General features: G+C 37.8%; 1 protein-coding gene across 4 annotated transcripts in view; it reads right to left on the bottom strand.

The window, feature by feature from the left end:
- The window catches only part of RECQL (RecQ like helicase), a 57,688-nt gene that overhangs the window by 29,672 nt on the left and 1,838 nt on the right, over window positions 1-26,178 (bottom strand). For 2 of the 4 annotated variants that reach the window (XM_046013413.1, XM_046013412.1), the window contains 5 exons: window positions 20,636-20,683; window positions 20,425-20,537; window positions 3,935-4,132; window positions 2,443-2,622; window positions 178-284 (listed from right to left, as the gene is read on the bottom strand). In XM_046013413.1, the coding sequence (XP_045869369.1) occupies window positions 178-284; window positions 2,443-2,527 (192 nt within the window). In that variant the 5' untranslated portion in view covers window positions 2,528-2,622; window positions 3,935-4,132; window positions 20,425-20,537; window positions 20,636-20,683. Of the gene's footprint in view, window positions 1-177; window positions 285-2,442; window positions 2,623-3,934; window positions 4,133-16,613; window positions 16,711-20,424; window positions 20,538-20,635; window positions 20,684-26,178 lie in introns of those variants that run through there. The other 2 variants (XM_046013410.1, XM_046013411.1) reach the window with 1 other exon arrangement.

Genomic DNA, 26,178 nt, shown 5'->3' with positions numbered 1-26,178 from the left:
CCATTCTTAGCTCACAACCATATAAAAATAGGCAATGGGCTAACACTGGCCCATCAACAGTAGTTTGTAACTTCAGATATAGTTATTTTATAATTTTATAACTAACTCAGTAGAAACCAAGGCTCCTACATCAGTGAAGAGTTTAAAAAAAAAAAAAAAAGAGCCACAGAAGCATACCTTAGAACTAGAAGCATTTAACATGGTAGCTGAAATTCCTAATTGTTTTAAAACCATTAACTGGTCTTCCATAAGAGAGATCAATGGGCAAATCACAAGGGTAAAACCTAAAAGAGAAAGTATCTACTTTAAATTTTACACTACCTCCAGAATAAGTTTCAACCACTCACCTGAGGGCATCACAACAGCAATATACTACCTATTTCTCATCCTCATTAATAGAAGAGATAGATATAAATAAATGACCATTAGCCAAATAAGCATATATAAGATTAGAAGAAATCTCTTCCCTATTCAATATTATAAAAATAAAAACATATCATTCTGCATTTTTACTTATCATTATTGGGTATGTTAGCAAAATACTGTAAATCTAGTCAAATACTGTCCAGTTATATGAGGAAAAAGTTATTCCCAGGCTTTCCAAAGAAAACACAGCAATCTGTATAATTACAAATGATAGTGACTTGAATATTCTTCTACTTACTGTACCAGATTCATACATGCTGAGTAGAAATCAGTGAACAGTTTACTGATGGAATGAAATGCTGATAGTATATTCCCTTTCTCTTATTACTGAAATTGTGCACAGCTGTTAAGAGTTATTCTACATTAACTTATGTCTCCATAGATTGTTCCTTAAAATAACCTGAGACAGAGAGCAGACCAATTAAAAAATAGACTCAGATTCAGATTTTATCAGGATCTGCCATCTCAAATACTCTCTCTGCTGTATTTTCACATTCTCCTTCAATAGTGGTACGTTCTCATTATATTTAAACACTGGCAAGCCCTCTCATCTTTAAAACATCCTTTAAAACATTTAGGGCCCCCTCTTTTTCCCTGCATAACAATTCTTTGCAAAGAATGTCCCATTCACTAGTTCTACTTCCTCAACTCATCTTCCCTCTCTCTCCATTCCGACAGAAGTTCTTTCTCCAAATGTATCCTATTTCAGTGAACAACTTCACCATTTATCCTAGCCTAGAATTTGGACATCATTCTAGACTATCCCTTCTCCTACCACCCCCACCACCATACATAAAATGAAAACAAGTCCTACTGAATCTACCTCCTAATTATTTCTAGAATTCCTCTATCTTCTAAAGCACAATCCTAACTAGTCTCTTACCTATATAAAACCCTTCAATGGTTTCCCACTAATCTAAGGAAGTTTTTATAGTATCTTTCAAGATTCTTTCCACAAGTCTTGCCCCTCACTGCCTGCCACACTGAAATTCTTCCAGGTTACTGAATACCCACTACCATGCATGTTCTTTCTTTTGGGCTCAGAAATACTGCTCCCCTGCACGAACACTCTTCCTTACTCCCCTGTTCCAACTTTGCCTACTGATCCTTCAACTTGTAACTTAAATGCCACCCTTTGTCTTAAATGACATTCTTAATGTCATTTAAAGAATTTAAAGAATTTCTTAAATGACATTCTTTGCCACATTGGCAGGACAGCTTTCTCTAACAGCCCCTAGGCCAGATCTTTGTACTAACTTAATTCCCTATTAAAATCTCTATCACAAAACCTTTATTGCAATTGCTTACAATAACCTATTCTCTAAACTGGGGTCAATACACTAAGGACTAGCTGCTTGTCTGGGTAATTGAAGTTTTAATGGAACACTGGGCACATCCATTAGTTTACATCCTGTCCCAGGCTACTTTCATGCTACAATGGCAGAGTTCGGTAGCTGCCTCATATGGACCACACCTATCCCATTTACTGACTAAGGGAAAAGTCTGCTGACCCCTGCTCTATACCCTTGCTAGTCCCCAAAGAGCAGCATCAGTGTCACCTGGAAGCCTGTTAGACATGCAAGACGTCTACACAAACATCCCACACAAACTCAGAATCTGCATGTTAATCACATGACCAGTGATTCTTACACGTTACAGTTTGAGAAAGCACTACTTTATACCACGAGCTCTATGAAAACTAGAACTTTGCCCATTTTGCTCACTACTCTTACCTCCCGCGCTTAATACCACAGCCAATACTCAATAAAGATCTGGTACTAGAATCCAGGTCCATGGATTTTTAATTATGTCTTAAGAACAAGATAAAATAACTAATTCCACTCAAAGTCTTTAACAGTCTCTCTTTAAATGAACCCTTCAAAATGTCTATTAACATAAAGATAAAATAACAATGCACTTGGTTTTTATACAGGTATGATTAGAAATTATTTTTTTTAAAGAATTAAAAGAGAATTGGCATTTCTTCAACTTAAATGAATCTTTATTAATACATACCATCCGAACATAATGCTGGTAATTGATAGCATAAGCTCTTTCCACCTCCTGTAGGCATAACAAGAAATACCTCCTTTCCCGACATTGTTACATTAATAGTTTCAAGCTGAAGCAGTCTGAACTTCTGCAGTTTAAAGACATTTTGCAGAACATCTTTAACTTTACCAGACCAGGGAAAATCTAGACAGAGAAAAATAGGTTACATATATTAGAACTATTTAGGATTGTAAATGAGATACAAACATGAATGGCCGCTTTTATACTAGAGAAAAACAGGTAAGAATTTATATAAGACTTTAAATACTGTTAACGATTTAACTTTTATACTGACAATTTTGAGATTAGTTTAGCTCACAAAGCTAAGCAAAAATACATTTAATGATACATAAGAAACAGTACACCAGAAAAAAAATGAAAACATTTGCCAGTTGAGAATTAACCTACAAATAAGAGGAAAGTACTTGACAGATATTCAAAAAACAATCTGAATGTTGGGGCGCCTGGGTGGCTCAGTGGGTCAAGCCTCCGCCCTTGGCTCAGGTCATGATCCCAGGGTCCTGGGATCGTGCCCCACGCTGGGCTCTCTGCTTATTTGGGAGCCTGCGTCCTCCTCTCACTCTCTCTCTCTCTCTGTGCCTGCCTCTCTGCCTAATTGTGATCTCTGTCTGTCAAATAAATAAATAAATCTTTAAAAAAAACAACAACAACAATCTGAATGCTGACCAGGGAATTCATAGTATCATAAAAATCTCAAATATCATCAAGTTAACAATTACATGGAATTTATGTAAATATCTTGTTTAGAAGTGAATCCCTGGAAAACAAGGCCCATAAAAGCATTGCAATTTTGAGTCATAGTATTCCATTTGAATGTGACAGCTAGTGATAAACATGATGGTTGGCAAGATCTTGAATCAAGAAAGTTGTGTTCACTAGGGCAGGAAAATGAACTAGACTTTGGCAAGAAGTCTGAATCTATTTTTTTTTTCTTAATGGTTTAATTTTCTTCTAGTTAAAATTTTACAAATTTAGTTAAAAATCTTTTCCAAGCATTGACTGATGCTGTTAGAACTATATTTGGAAAAAAAATAATGAAGTCTGAAAAATAAAGTTTCATTCAAAAAGAACATGAGTAAGAATGGTTTGCCTAGGGGCGCGTGGGTGGCTCAGTGGGTTAAAGCCTCTGCCTTTGGCTCAGGTCATGATCCCAGGGTCCTGGGATCGAGCCCCACATCGGGCTCTCTGCTCCGTGGGGAGTCTGCTTCCTCCTCTCTCTCTGCCTGCCTCTCTGCCTAGTTGTGATTTCTCTCTGTCAAATAAATAAAATATTTTTTTAAAAAAAAGAATGGTTTGCCTACTGGCTTCCCATACCCCTTAAAGAGTGGCCAGTTTCCCTCTAAGCCGATGGAAAGCACTGATCCAGGAACCATGACTTAACTCCTACATAAAGAAATAAGTTAGAAATAAAACTAGCAAAGAAAACAGAGTAAACCTTCTTTATTCCAAGCAGCAGGTGAAGAATCCCATTCACTGCTTTCCCCAGCATCAGGAGCCTCTAAATGTTGCTTTATTCGGTTTGTTAGGATGTTCTTTTTCTGAATAAGCTCTTGTTGCCTTTCCAAAAGCTCCTGAATTTGAATGTCTACTGCATGTAGCTCATTGGTTATAGAATCCAATTCTTCAGTTAGACCTATAAGGAAGGGAAAAAAAAAAGATACAATGACTAAATAATTAGTTTTAGGTTTCCCTACTGATTTTTGGATATTCCTCACCATTAAAATTACAGACACTTACAGTAGTATAGCAGGGTAGTTAAGGGCATGTGTGTTGGGAGTCACACAGGCCTGAGTTAAATCTTAGGTCCCCTTCTTAGCTCAGGCTAAGTACTTAAGTGAGCCTCAATTTCCCCATCTGGAAAATGGGGATAATAATATCTAGCTTTCATAGTACTGTTTTAAAGAATTAAGTGAGATAAAAAGTTCTTAACATAGTACCCGGCACACAGTTGTGCATTTAATTAAAGATCATGGTTACTTTTACTGTGTTGTGGGACAGTGGTCCAACAATCTTCTAAGTCATTTAAGTAAAGTGATCAGACTTTGAAACAAAAAGAAAGCATTTTAAAGTAATCTCCTAGGGGCGCCTGCGTAGCTCAGTGGGTTAAGCCTCTGCCTTCAGCTCAGGTCATGATCTCAGGGTCCTAGGATCGAGCCCCAAGTCGGGGCTCTCTGCTCGGCAGGGAGCCTGTTTCCTCCTCTTTCTCTGCCTGCCTCTCTGCCTACTTGTGATCTCTGTCAAATAAATAAATAAAAATCTTTTTTAAAAAATAAATAAATAAAAAACAAAGTAATCCCCTAACTACTCAGATACTATCTCACAAAAACACACATATCTGGGTTCGTATGTTAGCATGATAAAGAGTCGGGATTAGAAACAAGCTGATATAACAATTAAAGGAGAAATCAAGTGTACTACTGTAAATGACATTATAATTCCATCATAACTAAATTATAAAGCAACCTTCTATGCAATCTGAGTATTAAAGCCAAAGTGAGATTACTTTTGACACAATAGAAACTAAAAATTTTTTAAAGATGTCCTTGGTGCTTTCTAAAACATCAATCTGCATTAATCCAGCTTGAAGGCTGGAAATTTTCATAAGATGAAACCTCATGGTTATGATTTAAAGTAGGATACTATGGTGGCTTTGTATTATACCAACTATCTGAACTGCCTTCCCTGAAATATTCTGGGTTAGGAGTGGCCACAAGTGAACTCTTGGACTTGGAAGGTAAAAATGAAAGAGAAACCACCTTTTACATTACATTCAGATGGTTGGCATAATGTCAGGTGCGGCTGGGGCTCATTCGTTCTTGGCAGGTGGCAGAAGCCAGTTTCTCCATCTCCTGCTGAATCTCTCTGGGGCAGCAGGATGGCCCACAGCTTCTTCAGCTTCCCTGGATCGTTGGCCATGTTCCTGTACAATTTTCTATGGCAAATGTGCCAGCTCTTCTGCAGGACACCAGCATCTTGGCAATCAGAGCTTTGAAGGCAATGACAGACCAACAGAGTCCAAGGGAGAGCCAGACAGGTTCCACTTTGTGCTCACTGGTTTCAGCTCTTTTTCACCCTGCTACACTTGCTCTCCATCTTCGTCTCTATTGCTAGCACTGCTGACTTCAGGACGAGTAATGGACTGCTTAACCACATGCCATGATCATGTAGGAACTGATTCCTATAAATCCCTTATATCACTCACAATGATTCAGCTTCTCTGAATGAACCCTAACCAACACCAAATGTTGTTCCAGAGGAAAAGAAAGTTAAAAGTAGGTTCTCTCAATTGCTTCTATGCCACCTAGAATAGTCTCTGATTTAAAGATTTAGAGGCATTAATGACCCTTGTAGTGGTAAAAGGGACAGTGGTATTCCATGATGCACAGTAGACAAAGTTATGTGAATTATAATCTAGACACCAGTAATTAAGTTATCTAGAGAGCGAAAGGCGCTGGGTGACCAAGTGTTTGCTGTCACAGAACATTTTTTGAGAATAATAGGGTTGATTGCCTGCTCCTGAATATACTGAAGAACCTGAGAGAAATGCAGGATCTGCATAAAGGGACCTCAAAGTCTCTATGACCGTCCTAAAAGAACCCCTTATCTCCTGTAGCTACCGGACCAAGATTACCAAATACCAACATTTTGTAGGGGCTGAATTACAATGCAGACTGAACTCCCAGCCTTGCACAGGCTCTTATGTTAAACTTAGGGCACTGATTAGGAAGAAGTGAGACTCTGCGATTGCGAAGGGAACATCTGGGCAGATTCCAATGGGGCAGGCAGGGGACCTTAAAATACTAAATTCTGCCAAGTCTCTCCTGCCCTTCCTCTTCTTTCTCAGTCTCCTCCTGTCCAAATGCCTATGATAGTTTTTGTTGCTTTTGTTGCTGTTGTTGTTTTTGAAAGTGGCCTTGTAAGGAAGGGACTGCTAAGGCCTACTAAGAATCTGCCCTGCCACCTCTCAGTGCTTCAAGACCTAGGAAGCCCTAGACAATAATGTACAAATGACTGATTCATGAAAAGATATGAAACACACCAAGAGTTGCACTTGCCAATATATATATAAACATTCCTCACTCTACTGCATTTTGCAAATACCGAGCTTTTCAAGAAATTGAAAGTTTGTGGCAACTTATGTTAAGCTAGTCTACAGGCGCCATTTTTCTAATACTCTTTGCTCAGTTCATGTCACATTTTGGTAATTTCTGCAATTTTTGAAACTTTTTCACTATTAGTACAATTGTCATGGTAATCTGTGATCAGTACTCTTTGATACTACAACTGTAATTGCTTTGGGGAACCACAAACTACACCCATATAGGACAGCCAACTTAATAATAGGGGTAATTTTTTACTTTCAAGACTTATTTTTTATAATATAGATTTTGTAAGGCTATAATTGACTCAGATAGTGCTTGCTCTGATGGATCTGGGCAAAATCAACTGAAAACCTCTAGAAAGGATTGTCACTCTAGATGCCATTCAGAAAATTCATGATTCACGGGAAGAAGCTAAAATATCAACATTAACAGAAGTTTGGAAGAAGCTGATTCCAACCCTCATGGATGACTTAACAGTTTCAAGATTTCACTGGTGGAAACAGCAAGAGAACTGGGATTAGAAGTGCGGCCTGAAGATGTGACTGAATTGCTGCATTCTCATGACAAAACTTTAAATGAGCAAAGAAAGTAGTTCCTTTTTTTTTAAATGTGTATTCCAATTAACTTTTTATGTCATTGATTTTTTTAAAAAATCAACATATAATGTATTATTTGCCCCAGGGATACAGGTCAGTGAATCATAAGGCTTACACATTTCAAAGCACTCACCATAGCACATACCCTCCCCAATGTCCATAACCCAGCCACTCCATCCCTACCTCCCCCACCCCCCCCCAAATAACCCTCAGTTTGTTTTGTGAGATTAAGAGTCTCTTATGGTTTGTCTCCCTCCCAAGAAAATAGTTTCTTGAGATGGAATCTAGTCCTAGTGAAAATGCTGTGAAGACTGTTGAAAGGACAACAAAGGATTGAGAATATTACATAAACTTAGATAATAAAGTAGCAATAGCAGGTTTTGAGAGGACGGACTCTAATTCTGATAGTTCTACTGTGGCAAAAATGCTATCACATGTACAGAGAAATCATTCATGGAAGGAAAAAAAATCTATTAATGTGGTAAACTTCACTGTTGTGTCATTTTAAGAAACTGCAACCGCCACCTTGATCAGGCAGCAGCCATCAACATCAAGGCAAGACCCTCCACTAGCAAAAACATAAGACTCACTGAAAACTCTGACGATAGCTAGCATTTTTCAGCAATAAAACATTTTTTAAAGATTCTTTTTTAATCATTTGAGAGAGAAAGAAAAACATAAGCAAGTGGGAGGAGCGGAGGGAGAGGGAGAAGCAGACTCTCCACTGAGCAGGGAGCCCAATGTGGAGCTCGATTCCAAGACCCCAGGATCACGACCTGAGCCAAAGGCAGATGCTTAACCAACTGAGCCACCCAGGCGCCCCAGCAATAAAGTATTTTTAATTAAGTTGTGAACATTGTTGTTTAAGATACTTTACTGCACACTTAACAGACCACAGGATAGTGTAAACATAATTTTTACATGTACCAGATCAAAAAATTATTTGACTTGTTTTACTGTGAAACTGGCTTTATTGCAATGGTTGGAAACAAACTCATAATATCACTGAGGTATCCCTGTATCAACAGAAAAGTAGGGAATATGTGTGAGAATAGATTCCTAAGGGTACTAAATCAGAGTAAACAAAATAAGATATCAAATGAAGCTAAATTTACAGATATGGACTCAATATGAAATTGTGGTTTAGGGGTGCTGGGTGGCTCGGTCAGTTAAGCATCTGCCTTTGGCTCAGGTCATGATCCCAGAGTCCTGAGATCTCGCTTTCCCTCTACCTGCTGCTCCCCCCTCTTGTGCGCTTGCTCGTGCGCTCTCTCTCTCTCTCTGTGCCAAATAAATAAATAAAATCTTTTTTTAAAAAATCCACTTTGGTTTAGTGCACTAAATACAGTGGCCAGGAGTGGCTCTAATAATTTAGTTGGTTGGCAGAAACCTGGCTGAAAGATGAATATCAGAAAATTGGGATGGAATACCACAGGTGTAGATTCCAATGATATTGAAGGGCTAGAACTTCCTGGGTATACACTAAAGGAGGGGATCCAGAGGCTTCGGGAGATGGGAATGCTAGAGGAGATTATCAGGCAGAATGACCATCCACTCTCCTGCTGTCCCCCAGGATGATCCAGAGGACATTCCTTTCACCAAGGCTGAGAAATATATTCATATATTCATGAGGGCCTCCCCACTCTGGCATCCCTGAAGAGCTCTTCAAGGCTGTTGTCTGTAAGCTAGGAATGACAGTGGGGGAATCAATGAGAATGATGGATTCCAAGGTATGGTACTTAATGGTAGCATTCAGTTCACAACCAGAGAAAAGGTACATGTGGTTGCTATAATAGGCAACATAGCAGAAGCAGTAAACAGAAGAGTCTGAACCACAGACAACTCAGAATTGGTTAGTTGACCATGATGTCCTTGAAACAAATTGATTTAAAAATGCAGAATACAAAGCCCTGATTCCAGTACACATAAGTTTGACTCGAATCACTACAAGAGTCACAGTCTTCAACCAGTTCCCAGAAATGAGTCAATATATAGACCCAGAGTCCCTTTAATAAAGTGGAGATTGGACCCCTTTGAGGAAGGCCTCTATTATACAACTAAAAATTTATGTGGTAAATCTTCACACCACTGTTCTCTAGAGCAACTTATCAGGGTAACTGTGTAGTGGGGAAGGAAAATAACTTCTCAGAAATTATTGGACATTAACTCTTAACTGATAGTTCCTGGACAACTAAAATGTCATGGTGATCGACCAGTGAGAACAGGGACTGGACTTATCCAAGTCACATGATCAGTGCTGTTTTCCTCAGGTCCATCACACAGTGGGCTCAGGAGATTCTTTAATCCACTCTGCGGTTATTTCCGCAGTTCCAGATTGTATAGCTCTCAGCTTCTGATTCAAGATGGCAACATAAGAAGAGCCTGAACTCATCTCCTCCAGAGACACAACAAATTAACAGAGCAATTCCTCCTAAAGAAGAACGGGGGATAGACTGAACAGCTTCACTACAATAAAAGATACAAAGACCACATAAAGAACAAGACAGACAGACACACCCTAACAAAGGAAACACCACCCCCCCCACCCTCCTCGAATGTTGTAGAACTACAGTGAGAGGATAGCACTGAGGGGCTGTAAGCAGATTCATCTGCCCTGGGACACAGAAAAAAAGCACAGTTTGAGAGGGAAACTAGAAAATAAAGGAACCAGCCTTAGGACCCTACTAAATGGCGGGGTAGCTCTGAGAACTCTCTCCAGATCTGAGGGGCCGGCAAGTTCCATGGTTTACGTTCCCAGTTCACCTTGACAACACAGACAGGAACAGGTTTCAGATGTCATTGCTGGCCTGCTGCCTCAATGAGCCCCAGGCCACACCAGCCCTGGATCTCCTGGGACACAGGAAAAAGGGCCACAGTTTAAAAGAACAACTAGCATATAAAGGATCCAAGCCCTAGAATTTCACCAAATGGCAGAAAAGCTGCTGGAAATCTCTCTGGATTGGAGGAGTTGGTGAGTGCCAGAGTTTACATTCCCCTCGACCTTGATTATGTGAATGGGAGCACAGTCCAGGCACCCTAGCTGACCTACTGCCTCAGTGAGCCCTGGGCCCCTAGCCCACATCATTCCAAGACATCCTACCAAGACAGCCATAGTGCAATGTATGCTAGGATACTTCTGGTCAGCAGTCACTACAGCTAAAGCCGTCTTGCCAAAGTGACACAGGCACAAAGCACCCTGAACAATCCAGACCTGCACCATATTGGCTCCATATGACTTGCTGGAATACCACAGTGCACACCACCCCATGACTTCCTGGCTCATGCTCTCTTCCACTCCAGCCACCCTACAAGAGCACCACTTACACAGAGTGCCACAGGAACACTGGCTTGCCCTCACCCTGGCTACTACTGCCCTGCCAGGGCACACCCTAATGGAATGTCCTGGGACTCCCGCCCCCAACACACACACTCTGCCTCTGTTCCAGGAGCCCTGCCAAGATGCCACATGTGCATGTGCCTCAGTATAACCAGCTCATGTCCACTTCAGGTCCAGCCACACCTTCCAGGCACCACCTATACTAAATACCCCAATATAAATATAAATACCCTGGCTTGTACCCATTTCAGTTTCAGCTCTCCTGCCAGGGCACCATCTGTACAGAGAGGCCTGGGACTGTCCAGCCAATGTCCAGTTCAGCTCTGGCTATCCAAAGGCAGCACCAGCACAGGCTGCCCCAGAAGCCCTGGCCCACACCAGCCAAAGCTCAGGTAGCCGATGAAAGTCATCAGACACACAGTCTGCACAGCAGATAATCATACATACACAAGACCATTCCTTCAAGTTTAGGAGAAGTAGCTGTTCTACCTTATTCATAGAAACAAACAAAAAGTCAAAATTATGAGACAGAGGCATATGGTCCAAACAGAACAAGACAAAACCTCAGAAAAAGGACTAAATGAAATGGAAATACCAAGTCTACCTAATAAAGAGTTCAAAGTAATGTCATAAAGACGCTCACTGGACTGGAAAGAAGAGTGGATGAATTCAGTGAGAACAACAAGAGATACAAAATACAAAATGAAACCAATTAGAGGTGAAGAACAGAATAACTGAAATAAAAAGATATAGTAGAAGGAATCAAGAGATCACAGGATAGGTTAAAGGACCTCTACAATAACCTCAAGCATAATAACATTTGCATGTATAGGGGGTCTCAAAAGCAGAGGAGAAAGAAAAGGGGCAGAAAATTTATTTGAAGGAGTAATAGCTGAAAACTTCCCTAACCTAGGGAAGGAAACAGACATCCAAGTTCAAGAAGCAAAGAGAGCCCTTAAAAGATGAACACAAGGAGGGCCACATCAAGACATATAATAATTAAAATGGCAAACATTAAAGATAAAGAAAGAGTTTTTAAAGGAGCAAGAGAGAAGCAAAAAGTTATATAGAAGGGAAACTCCATAAGAATATCAGAAATTTTTCAGCAGAAATTTTGCACGCCAAAAGAGAGTGGCATGTTACACTCAAAGTGCTGAAAGGGAAAAAAAAAACCTAAAACCAAGAATAGTCTACCCAGCAAAACCATCATTCAGAAGTGAAGAAGAAATAGAGTTTGCAGACAAAGAAAGATAAAAAAAAAGTTCATCACTACTAAACTGGCCTTATAAGAGATGTTAAACAGAATTCTTCAAGTGGGAAAGAGCAAGTCATAATTACAAGGAAAAAATGTTATGAGTGAAACTGAACATACAGTAAGATAATAGAGAAATCACTTATAAAGCTAGTATAGTTAAAAGATAAAAGTAGTAAAATCAATTTTATCTAAAAAATTAATTAAGGGAAAAGAAAGAACAAGAACCATATGATACTCTCAATAGATGCTGAAAAAGCATTTGACAAAGTACAGCATCCCTTCCTGATCAAAACTCTTCAAAGTGTAGGGATAGAGGGCACATACCTCAATATTATCAAAGCCATCTATGAAAAACCCACCACAAATATCATTCTCAATGGGGAAAAACTGAGAGCTTTTCCACTAAGGTCAGGAACATGGCAGGGATGTCCATTATCATCACTGCTATTCAACATAGTACTAAAATTCCTAGCCTCAGCAATCAGACATCAAAAAGAAATTAAAGGCATCTAAATCAGCAAAGAAGAAGTCAAACTATCACTCTTGGCAGATAATATGATACTATAAGTGGAAAACCCAAAGGACTCCACTCCAAATCTGCTAGAATTCATACAGGAATTCAGTAGCCAGGATATAAAATCAATGCAGAGAAATCAGTTGCATTTCTTTACACCAACAACAATACAGAAGAAAGAGAAATTAAGGAGTCAATCCCATTTACAATTGCCCCCAAAACCATAAGATACCTAGGAATAAACCTAACCAAAGAGGCAAAGAATCTATACTCAGAACACTATAAAGTACTCATGAAAGAAACTGAGGAAGACACAAAGAAATAGAAAAATGTTCCATGTTCATGGATTAGAAGAACAAATATTGTGAAAATGTCTATGCTACCTAAAGCAATCTACACATTTAATGCAATCCCTATCAAAATCCCATCTATTTTTTTCAAAGAAATGGAACAAATAATCCTAAAATTTATATGGAACCAGAAAAGACCCCAAATAGCCAGAAGAATACTGAAAAAGAAAGCCAAAGTTGGTGGCATCACAATTCCAGACTTCAAGCTCTATTACAAAGCAGTCATCATCAAGACAGTATGGTACTGGCACAAAAACAGACACACAGATCAATGGGAACAGAATAGAGAGCCAGGAAATAGACCCTCAACTCTGTGGTCAACTAATCTTCGACAAAGCAGGAAAGAATGTCCAATGAAAAAAAGACAGCCTCTTCAACAAATGGTGTTGGGAAAATTGGACAGCCACATGCAGAAAAATGAAATTTGACCATTTCCTTACACCACACACGAAAATAGAGTCCAAATGGATGAAGGACCTCAATGTGAGAAAGGAATCCATCAAAATCCTTGAGGAGAACAGAGGCAGCAACCTCTTAGACCTCAGCCATAGCAACTTCTTCCTAGGAACATCACCAAAGGCAAGGGAAGAAGGGCAAAAATGAACTATTGGGACTTCATCAAGATCAAAAGCTTTTGCACAGCAAAGGAAACAGTTAACAAAACCAAAAGACAACGGACAGAATGGGAGAAGATATTTGCAAACAACATATCAGATAAAAGGCTAGTATCCAAAATCTGTAAAGAGCTTATCAAACTCAACCCCCAAAGAATAATCCAATCAAGAAATAGGCAGAGGACATGAACAGACATTTCCGCAAAGAAGATATCCAGATGGCCAACAGACACATGAAAAAGTGCTCCCCATCACTCGGCTCAGGGAAATACAAATCAAAACCACAATGAGATACCACCTCACACCAGTCAGAATGGCTAAAATTAACAAATCAGGAAATGACAGATGCTGGCGAGGATGCGGAGAAAGGGGAACCCTCTTACACTGTTGGTGGGAATGCAAGCTGGTGCAACCACTCTGGAAAACAGCATAGAGGTTCCTCAAAAAGTTGAAAATAGAGCTACCCTATGACCCAGCAATTGCACTACTGGGTATTTACTCTAAAGATACAAACATAGTGATCTGAAGAGGCACATGCACTCGAATGTTTATAGCAGCAATGTCCACAATAGCCAAACTACGGAAAGAACCTAGATGTCCATCAACAGATGAATGGATAAAGAAGGTGTGGTATATATATACAATGGAATACTATGGAGCCATCAAAAGAAATGAAATCTTGCCATTTGTGATGACGTGGATAGAAATCGAGGGTATTATGCTTGGCGAAATAAGTTAATCCGAGAAAGACAACTATCATATGATCTCCCTGATATGAGGAACTGGAGATGTAACGTCGGGGGTTTGGGGGTTGGAAAAGAGTAAATGAAACAAGATGTGATCGGGAGGGAGACAAACCATACGAGACTCTTAAACTCACAAAACAAACTGAGGGTTGCCGGGGGAGGGGTGTAGGAAGAGGATGGTGGGGTTACGGACACTGGGGAGGGTATGTGCTATGGTGAGTGCTGTGAAGTGTATAAACCTGGCGATTCACAGACCTGTACCCCTGGGGCTAGTAATATATGTTTATTAAAAAATAAAAAAAAATTTTTAAATTAAAAAAAAAAGAATCCCAATTATTACCCGAAAAAAATAAAAAAATAAAAAAAATTAAGGGAAACACAAAATAAAGAGATGTAACATATAACAACACACACATAAAATGTGAGGAAGGATAGTAAAATTGAAGTTCTTCTAGAATGTGTTCAAACTTAAATGACCATCAACTTAATAAAAATTGCTATACACATAAGATGTTATATATGAACCTCTGGGTAACCACAAAACAAAAACTTCTAGTAGATACATAAATAATAATAATTTTAAAAAGAGAGAGCTAAGTATAACACTAAAGAAAATCATCAATCACAGGAAAGAGCAAAAGAACAGAGAACAAAGAACCACAACAACCAGAAAATAAGTAATGAAATGGCAATAAGTATATCTCTATTAATAATTACTTTAAATGTGACTGATCTAATTGTTCTCAAATCAAAAGACATAGGGTGACTAAATGTATACCAAAAAAAAAAAAAAAAAACCCCATCTATATGCCTATATGCTGCCTACAAGAGACTTACTCGGACCTAAAAAGACTAAATGACTATGAGTAAAGAGATGGAACAAGATATTCCATGCAAACAGAAACAAACAAACTGGAATAATTTTATCATACATGATTTTATCAAACAAAATATACTTTAAAACAGAGCATATTATAAAACGAAGAACAGGGACACCTGGGTGGCTCACTTGGTTAAGCAGCAGCTCTTGATTTCAGCTCAGGTCATGATCTCATGGTCGTATGATTGAGCCCTGAGTCAGCTCCGTGCTCAGCCAGAATCTGCTTAAGCCTTTTCTCTCCCCCTCTGCCCTTTCCCCTGATCACACATGCGTGTGTGTGTGTGTGTGTGTGTGTGTGTGCGCACGCTGTCTCTCGCTCTCAAATAAATAAGTCTTAAAAACAAACGAAAAGAACAGAATTACATGATGATAAAGAGATCAATACAACAAACGGTATATAGCAATTATAAATAACTAGGTTCCCAAAACTGGAGCACCTAAACACATAAATCAAATACTGAGAATAAAGAAAGAAATTGATGGTAATGCAATCACAGTAGCAGAATATAACACCCCATTGACATCAAGAGACAAAGCATTAAGGCAAAAAAATCAATAAGGGTATAGTATCTTTGAATTACACATTACAGCAATGGAGCTAGCATACATACAGAACATTCCATCCCAAAACAGAATACACATTCTTTTCAAGTGTACATGGAACGTTTTTCAGGATAATTCAACACGTAAGGTCACAAAAAAGCCTCAATAAATTTAAGAAGATTAAAATCTTACTATGCATCTTTTCTGACTACAACAGTATGAACCCATAGATCAATTACAAGAAAAAAGGAGGGTGGGAGAATAGGGAAAAAACCCACAAACACATGGAGCCTGAACAACATGCTACTAAACAACTAACAGTTCAACAAGGAAACAAAAGAGGAAACCAAAAGCTACATTGAGACCATCAAAAATAAAAACACAAAGGTCCAAAATCTTTGGGACATAGCAAAAGAAGTTCTAAGAGCAAAATTTATAGTGCTAGAGGCCTGCCTCAAAAACCACGATAAATCTCAATCTAACCTTAATCTAAAAGAACTAGAAAAAGAAAAATGAAGACCAAAGTTAGTAAAAAGAAATAATTAAAACCATAAGAGCAATAAAAGAAATAGAGACTGCCTCCCCCCCTCAAAAAGGAAAGAAAGGTTAAAAAAAAAAAAATCCATAAAACTAGTGCTTTCAAAGAGCTGGTTCTTTGAAAAGACAAAGAGTTAATAAACCTTTAGCCAGACTCATCAAAAAAAAAAAAAAAAAAAAAAAGGCAAGAGCGAGAGGGGCAGGGGAAAGAACCAAATAAAATAGAACAAACTAAGAGAAATGGATAAATTCCCAGACTTAAAACCTTCTGAACTGATCAGAAAGAAATAGAAACAAACCAATTATAGATAACACATTTATTTTTTTTTTAAGGTTTCATTTATTTGACAGATAGAGATCACAAGTAGGGAGAGAGGCAGGCAGAGAGAGAGAGAGAGGAGGAAGCAGGCTCCCTGCCAAGCAGAGACCCCGATGCAGGGCTCGATCCCAGGACCCTGGGATCATGACCTGAGCGAAAGGCAGAGGCTTTAACCCACTGGGCCACACAGGCGCCCCTAGGTAACACATTTAATCAGTAATCAAAACAATACCAAAAAAGGAAAATCTAAGAGCAGAATTCACAAGTGATTTCTACAAAGCATTTTTTTTTTTATTAAGCATTTAAAGAAGAGTCAATACCTGGTCTCCTGAAATATTCAAAAAGACAAGAAAGTAAAGCTTCCAAATACATTCTACAGGGCTGGCATTATCCTGATACCAAAGCCACACAGACACTACAAAAAAAAAAGAAAAAAAAGAAAGAAAGAAAACAAACTACAGACCAAATCCCCAATAAATACAGATGTAGAAATCTTGAATAAAGTATCAGTAAAGCATATTTAACAATACCTTAAAAGGTCTTTCACCATAATCAAGTGGGACTTATTCCAGGGATGCAATAAGGGTTCAATATTCACAAATCAACCAACGTGATATATCACATTAAAAAAATGAAGAATAAAAACATACGATTATCTCAACAGATGCAGAAAAAACATTTGACAAAATTCAACATCCATTCAGCGATAAAAACTCACAACAAAGTGGATTTATAGGGAACATACCTCAACATAATAAAGGTCATATAATATAAAGCCACACTAACATTATACTCAAATGGTGAAAAACTGAGAGATTTTCCTCTATTTCCAGAAAAGGCAGGGTGCCTGGGTGGCTCAGTGGGTTAAGCACTTGCCTTTGGCTCAGGTCATGATCTTGGGGTCCTGGGATGATCAGGATCCCTGCTCAGTGAGGAGTCTGCTTGTTCCTCTCCCTTTGCCCCCCACCTTGCTCTCGCACTCTTCTCTCTGTCTCAAATAAATAAATAAAATCTTTAAAAAAAGAAAAGGCAAGGAAGGATGTCCACTCTCACCACTTTCATTCAACATAGTACTGAAAGTCCTAGACACAGCAATTAGACAATTAAAAAAAAAAAGGATAAAAAGGCACTCAAATTGGTAAAGAATATGTAAAACTGTCACTATTTTCAGGTGACATACCACTAGAAAACTGTAAGACTCAACCAAAACACTATTAGAAGTGACAAGTGAACTCAGGAAAGCTGCATAATACAAAACCAATGTATAGAAATCTGTTGCACTTCTATATGCTTATAATAATGTAGCAGAAAGAGAAATTAAGAAAACAGTCCCATTTACAGCTGCACCAAAAATAAAATACCCAGGAATAAATTTAACCATAAAGGGGAAGACCTATATACTGAATATTAGAGAACACTGTTAAAAGAAATCAAAGAAAACACAAATAAATGGAAAGATATGTTCTGCTCAAAAACTGGAAGAATATTATCCAAATGTTCATAATATCCAAAGCAACCTACAGATGCAATGCAATTTCTACTAAAATCCCATCAGTATTTTTCACAGAACCAAAACAAATAATTCCAAAATTATGGAACCACAAAAGACCCTGAATAGCCAAACCAATCTTCAGAAAGGACAAAGCTGGACAATCCCAGATTTCAAGATATACAACTGAAGTAATCAAAACAGTATGCTATTATCACAGAAACAGACACAAATTAATAGAACAGACAAGAGACCCCAGAAATAAAGCCACACTTACTCAGTCAATTAATCTATGACAACAGAGGCAAGCATATACAATGGGGAAAAGACAGTCTCTTCAATAAATGGTGTTCAAAACACTGGATGGCTACATGCAAACGAATCAAACTGGACCACTTTCTTACACAATACACAAACTCAAAATGGACTAAAGACCTAAATGTGAGACGTGATACCACACAACTCCCAAAAGAAAACAGAGACATCAATCTCTTAGACACTACCCTTGGCAACATATCTAAGGATATGTCTTCTCAGGCAAGGAAAACAAATGCTAATATAAACTACTGGGACTACGTCAAAATAAAATGTTTTTGCACAGCAAAGGAAACCATCAATAAAACAAAATGGCGGGGCGCCTGGGTGGCTCAGTGGATTAAGCCACTGCCTTCGGCTCAGGTCATGATCTCAGGGTCCTGGGATCGAGCCCCGCATTGGGCTCTCTGCTCTGCAGGGAGCCTGCTTCCTCCTCTCTCTCTGCCTGCCTCTCTGCCTACTTGTGATCTCTCTCTCTGTCAAATAAATCAATAAAATCTTTAAAAAAAAAAAACAAACAAACAAAATGGCAACCAAGTAAATGATAGAATATATGTGCCAATGATATATTTTATAAGGGATTAATATGCAAAATTCATAAAGAACTTACACAAGTTAGCACCCAAAAAATCCAATAAAAAATAGACAGAATACCTGAAAACACATTTTTCCAAAGATGGAGATAGCAAAAAGACACATGAAAAGATGTTCATTACTAATCATCAGCGAAATGCAAATCAACATCACAAAAAAACAAAATCACCTCACACCAATTCAAACGGCTAATATCAAAAACAAAGAAGTAACAAGTGTTGACAAGAATGTGAAGAAAAAAGAGGCTTCACACTCTGCAGTGGAAATGTAAACTGGTATAGCTACTATGAAAAATAGTATGGAGATTCCTCAAAAAATTAAAAATAGAAATATCATATAATCTAGCAATTATACTTCTGGATATTTACCCAAAGAAAATGAGAATACTAATTCAAAAAGATGTAACATACATTCATTGCAGTGTTATTTAAAATAGCTAAAATATGGAACCAATCCAATGTCCTGGATCCACAAATGGATAAATTAAGAGTCATACGTGTGTGTGTGTGTGTGTGTGTGTGTGTGTGTGTGTGTGTGTAATGGAATATTACTTAGCCAAGAAAAAGAATGAGATCTTGCTATTTGAAACAAGATGAATGTACCTAAGAAGTACAAGGCTAAATAAAATAAGCTGAGAAAGACAAATACCATATGATTTCACTTACATGTGGAATAATAAAAACAAACAAACAGGGGCACCTGGGTGACTCAGTTGGTAAAGCATCTGCCTTCAGCTCAGGTCATGATCTCATGATCTTGGGATCAAGCCCCACATCTGGCTCCCTGCTCAGCAGGGAGTCTGCTTCTTCATTTCCTTCTGCCCCTCCCCCCAGCTTATATGCCCACATGTGCACGTTCTCTCTCTCTCTCTCTCAAATAAATAAATAAAATCGTCAAACAAACGAACAAAAAAACTCTTAAATACAGAGAATAAACTGGTAGTTGCTAAATGGGAGGTAGGTAGAGAGAATGGTGAAAATAGGTGAAGCGGATTAAGAGGTACAAACTTCCAGTTATAAAATAAATAAGTCACAAAGATGAAATGTACAACTTTAGAATAAAGTCATTAATATTATAACCATGTTGTATGGTGACCGATAGTGACACTTACCATGCTAAGCCCTGATTAATGGACAGAATTGGGTAATATGTCATACTCTAAAACTAATATAACACACATTAATTGTACTTCATTAAAAAAATAAAAAATCTTTGCAAACTAAAAATATTTGTTGAAAATAATACATCTATGTTAATTTGAATAGAGGGATTCGGAGTGATTTATATTTTCTACTTTGTGATTTCTTAGGCTCCTATAACTCTGTCAAAAAACATATCATGCCTTGGACCCCTTTGCATTGCGGGTGGGAACAGGTGGGAATGTAAAATGGAACAGTGAGTATAGAAAAAATTATGGCAGTTCCTGAAAAATTAAAAACAAAAATACCATGGGATTCAGCAATTCTACTTCTAGGTATATACCCAAAAGAAGTGAAAACAGAATCAAACACATTTGTACTCCAATGCTCATAGCAGCATTATTCACAATTGCCAAAGATGAAACAACCCACATATCCACTGACAAACTGATAAACAAAAGGGGATACATACATACACTGTAATATTATTCAGCCTTAAAAAGAAAAATGTTACAAATGGATGAAGCTAAAAGACATTATGCTGAGGGAAATAAGCCAGACTCAAAAGGACAAATACTGTATGAGGCCACTTACATGAGTATTCAAATCAGTCGAGTAGTCAAATTCATACAAACAAACGTTATTATGATTTATGTTTCTTTATTTTTGTTAAGACTTTCCTGTTAAATCACAGGTTCACAGCAAAACTGAGAGGAAAATACAGAGAAAAACAATTTTTTTCAAAGAACATGCACTTAAAAACAAAACCAAATGTACTATATAAAATGTAATCATTTCCACTAACCTGAAATGGATGCCATTCTAAAACTGAATTGGAGATCCAAATGTCTTTCTAAAAATGAAAGAAAAATCATAGAAAAAATTTTAAACTATACTATATTGATAATGCCTAACCAACAATAATTTTTCACTACTAAGCATGAAAAATACTACAAAGTAAATTATATATTGTAGCGACTTTTATGCTTTTCTTTTTTTAATGTAGGCTCCACACCCAGTGGGAGCCCAAGTTCAAGGGGGCTTGAACTTCAGACCCTCAGACCCTCAGATCAAGACTTGAGCTGAGATCAAGTCACATGCTCAACCAACTGGGCTACCAGGCGCCCCTACTGTAGTGACTTTTAAAAGAAGGTTAACATGATTATTCCCACACTGGTTTTTATGAAGAATTCTCTAGATTTCAGAGAAGTGTCCAAAAATCACATTAACAAGTGATAACATCAATAACACTTAAATACCACATAGAAAGTGATTAGCAAAAAAAAACAAAGGGGCTAAACAGTGTTCACACTAAATTACCGTATGATCTTAGAAAAGTTAAACAACCTGTTCCTCTTAGCCTCTTTCCTTACCTGTAAAATTGGGATGATAAAACCTATCTTACAAATAAGAGATTCAAATGCCCCACATTGGGCAAAATCCATCCACATAATTACTCCGATTAATCATTCAACATTTTATTGAATACTTGCTTAAAGAGTTACAATTTCAGTTAATCTTAAAAGAGGAACTGGTGGAAAGAACCAAGATGCCCTTCAACGGATGAATGGATAAGGAAGATGTGGTACATATACACGATGGAGTATTATGCCTCCATCAGAAAGGATGAATACCCAACTTTTGTAGCAACATGGACGGGACTGGAGGAGATTATGCTGAGCGAAGTAAGTCAAGCGGAGAGAGTCAAGTATCATATGGTTTCACTTATTTGTGGAGCATAACAAATAACACGGAGGACATGGGGAGATGGAGAGGAGAGGGAGTTGAGGGAAACTGGAAGGGGAGATGAACCATGAGAGACTATGGACTCTGAAAAACAACCAGAGGGTTTTGAAGGGACGGGGTTGGGGGGGTGGGAGGTTGAGGAACCAGGTGGTGGGTAATAGTGAGGGCACGTACTGCATGGAGCACTGGGTGTTATGCCAAACAATGAACACGGTTATGCTGTAAATAAACAAATAAAAAAATTAAAAAAAAAAAGAGGAACTGGTATTTTATAGAGGGATTAGATTTCAGGAGAGAACATGAAAAGGTCAGACATAGGGAAAACACAGGATATGCAATTAAGAAACTTCAAATACCTCTAAATGGCTAAAATTTAAGAGCACACATGAGCAAATGGAAGGAGAGGAGGCTTGAGGGTAGGAACTTCTTACTATATAAGCTGCTTTATAACAATATACCTCTGAGCTTCCATGTTTTGGTTTGAATACTCCTGGTTTGCAAACTGTCTTTTTGGTGAGTGCACAATAAACTTTTACTGATTACTACACTTCAATGATTCATTGGTTTTACTTCTGTTATTTCCAAATTTTTGACAATTTATGGTATAAAAATGGGATTCAAACAAGACACCCCCTCCCATCGTCCCCCTCAATTCTGAGGCTATGGTGATGGAACCCACAGAGTCCACTGAGTTCACTGCTTTCTCAGTGACCCTAGAGTCTGGAGGTCTCTCCTATATCTGAGCTCTGTTCTTTCCATTTTGAGCTGACTTTAACTTGCATACCTACATTTTGTTTCTTGAAATTTCTTGGTAAATCATCCTATTTTGTTCCAAAGGGAGGAGGAAAGGGAAGCACATGGTTGGTTCCCTGTGTTTTGGAACAGCTTTTAGAAAATAGGGTTCCTCATAGTTAAGAACTCTTAGGGAATTTATAAAACCAAAGATGGGTTCCACCTAGTCTATGGACCAGGATTTTATGTCTTTTTGGAAAATGGGTGAACTTGTGGAATTGTAGTGGCCACCATAAAGCAACTGTAACTTAGAGAAGTGGATCTTGAGCTGTGTCTTTGAAAAGAGAGGATTTCAATCTCTCAGTGACAATAGAATGCATCCTTTGATTGATAAGCAGACAAAATAACTGCAAAAATAGCTTTAAAAGATCCTTATAGGAGTGCGTGGGTGGCTCAGTCAGCTAAGCATCAGCCTTCAGCTCACGTCCTAGCCCCACATTAGGCTCCCTGATTAGAAGGGAGCCCACTTCTCCCTCTCCCGCTGCTGCTCCCCCGTTTGTGCCAGTAAATAAATAAAATACTTTAAAAAATTAAAAATTAAAAAAAAATCCTTACATCATGTAAACAAAAGAAACTTCACTGGAAAAAAATCCACTCTGCTATACAAGCAGTAACCTCAACTTAGTCCCTCTGCCAGAAATACAATTGGGATCCAACTGTTCTTTTATGAACTAGTGAGTTTTGCATTATTATGGCTATCAGCTCATGACTAAATTTCTCTAAACAAAAGCTATAAGATCCATTTGCATCTATCTGTATGTTTCTGTATGTCTATGTATACACATTATACATGTGTGATATTTTCTAAGTCCAGATGGTATCGCCAAAACTAATGTGTAAGAAGCTCTATATAACTGTCTTAAAGAAAAATAAGCACTCATAAAGTATTCTTGAAACCCTCAGAAACAAAAACTAACCCAAACGTTTTTCAAGTTCACAGGACTTGACATAACCTGTGGAAAGTAAAACTTAGTTTAAGTTTGTTGGCTTAATAAAAGCAAGCATGTCTTCAAAATCTGTCAAAAAGAAAAATAATTTAGGATGATGGTTATCTGCTTAATGTCTAATCCAAGCATAATTGTTAAAAACAAATAATTTAGGGCGCCTGGGTGGCTCAGTGGGTTAAGCCGCTGCCTTCGGCTCAGGTCATGATCTCAGGGTCCTGGGATCGAGTCCCACATCGGGCTCTCTGCTCCGCGGGGAGCCTGCTTCCCTCTCTCTCTCTCTGCCTGCCTCTCTGCCTACTTGTGATCTCCTGTCTCTCGCTGTCAAATAAATAAATAAAAAAAAATAATAATTTAAAGAAATGTAAACAGGAAAAGTTTGTACCAAGTTAAACTAAATAATGAATATTCCTTGAATATCTAAATCACTTCCAAATGAGATAATATACTAAATCATAAAATACCAAACATAAGTTTACCTACTTCAGGCTTTTTTTTTCTATGCAGTATTGTAGTACTACTAATATTTTATTTAAAGAACTAACTTTAAACTTATACTGAAATAAAACTATACATTACCACCAAAAATGGAAAAAAAAAAAAAAACACAACCTATCACTTGCTAGGAGTAAAATATAACCACACCTATAACTGTAATAAATATAAACCAATGATATTTTTGCCTGCTGGAGTTTGGAGATTGCGGTAATGCTTTTTGTTAAAATGAATCATTAGCAGGCTAAGAGAATTACTAAAGACAACTAATAATTTTTCCCTAAAACTAATAAGGATTAAAAAAAGTTAAAAAGGAAATAATTATTGCTATGTGATCCAATATACTTTTTATCATGTCTGGGTGCCAACTAAAATTGACCTCAGTAAATCAGTGTTTTGGAAATGCCATTTAAACCCATGTAAGTTTGTTCTCTGAATGGGTTCCCGTCATGGTTATCAATCAGTACTACCACACTGACGCAAATTTACCTTAGACTGAATGGTTTTTATTAAGCACCTCCCTTGTGCTACTATGCAAGGTTCTTATTTATGTTTAATTTCTACTTTCATTTGCATCATCTGCTACAAGGTAACCTAAATCTAGTTCTTCATCTTCTAGCAAAATAAATTCTGAATAAATTCAAGCTACAGCAACTATCCCTTCATTTATAAGAAATCACTATATTCTATTGGCACCTGCCAATACTTTTACCCTACCCTGGCTTGCTCACACAGTCTTGAAAGAGTCACTCATGCTTTAGTAGCCTACAATTCATCAGAACACACCAACTTTTGACTTTTTAATATTTGCAGAGAGAAAAAAGATCCCTGGGTCTATTAATAACCATGTCCTTTGCCACATTAAAAACTATACTATTAAAAAAATGAATGTCTCTAAAAAGTTTTTGTAACTGTGTATTTATAAATTTGTCAGTCCAAAATTGCTTACTTTTTGGTTTTTTGTTTTGTTTGGTTTTTTAAAAGATTTTATTTATTTATTTGACAGAGACAGAGAGATCACAAGTAGTCAGAGAGGCAAGCAGAGAGAGAGGAGGAAGCAGGCTCCCTGCTGAGCAGAGAGCCCGATGCAGGGCTCGATCCCAGGACCCTGGGATCATGCCCTGAACCGAAGGCAGAGGCTTTAACCTACTGAGCCACCCAGGCGCCCCTACTTCTTAGTTTTTACTAGCAACTAAAGATTATAAGAGTTAAGAATTCTAAATAATATATGTAATTAAAGCTCCTAGAAATAATAAGGATGAAAGAAAACAACAGTATATGAAAAGCAGTTAAAGAAAATATAACGTGTTTTTTGGACAAAGAAATATATGAAAATATATGCTGTTGTTTTGGTAAGGGAAAAAGGAAAGTAATTTTGTCTGAAAGTAAAATGATAATTCCAGAATGAGAAGGGGAAAAAAATGAAGTAAAAACTGGATGGATATAAAAAATTGTAGAGGGTGCCTAGGTGGCTCAGTCAATTAAGTAACTGCCTTTGGCTCAGGTCCTGATCCCACAGTCCTGGCATCTAGTCACATGTCTTTAGGCTCCCCGCTCAGTGGGGAGTATTTTTCTCCTCCCTCTGCCCCTTCCTCCTGCTCTGCGTGCTCTCGCTCTCTCTCTCTCTCAAATAAATAAATAAAATTTTTTTAAGATTTTATTTATTTATTTGAGAGAGACAGAGAGAGTGAGAGAAAGGGGAGAAGGGTCAGAGGGAGAAGCAGACTCCCCATGGAGCTGGGAGCCTCAATCCAGGGACTCCAGGATCATGACCTGACCTGAAGGCAGTTGCCTAACCAATTGAGCCACCCAGGCACCCCAAACAAAATCTTTTTTTTTTTTAAAGTTGTAGAAGTCTCATGGAAAAGGAACTGAAAAAGGAATTTTATGTGTGGTCTAGCTAAGATTCAAATGGACTTAAGTTCTTGCAAAACTGTTCCCACAAAAGTACTTTATCTCCAGAGACTCATGGAAAAGACTCTGACAAGTAGAGGTTTCTGTTAATTTTACTATCATGACACTGAACTGAGTAAGAATTTCTAAAAGTCTAGTGGAAAACTGATTCATAAAATTATTAATCCAAGATGAATCAAAACAAGAATTACAGGAGACTCAAGGAACTAATGAAGATGATTATAATTTTTTATGACTTCATTTAAAACAATGATGGTTCTTCAGTGTTTTGTTTTCCAGATTTAAGTCTCTCTTTTCTCCTTTAGGCTATCGATAGCTTATAATGATGATTCAGTAAAACCTACTTCTGTCATCAACAGTTGAAACATTTACCTTTTTCTCCCTACCTGATACTGCCAGAATTTAGAAACCCTTATTAAATATTCTTATTTTTCATGACTATATATATTTACATAAA

Source organism: Meles meles, chromosome 7 (genome assembly GCF_922984935.1).
Source record: "Meles meles chromosome 7, mMelMel3.1 paternal haplotype, whole genome shotgun sequence".
In the NCBI taxonomy this organism is placed as follows: Eukaryota; Metazoa; Chordata; class Mammalia; order Carnivora; family Mustelidae; genus Meles; species Meles meles.
Note: the sequence above shows the minus strand (reverse complement) of the source record. Positions and strands in the feature narration are given on the sequence as shown.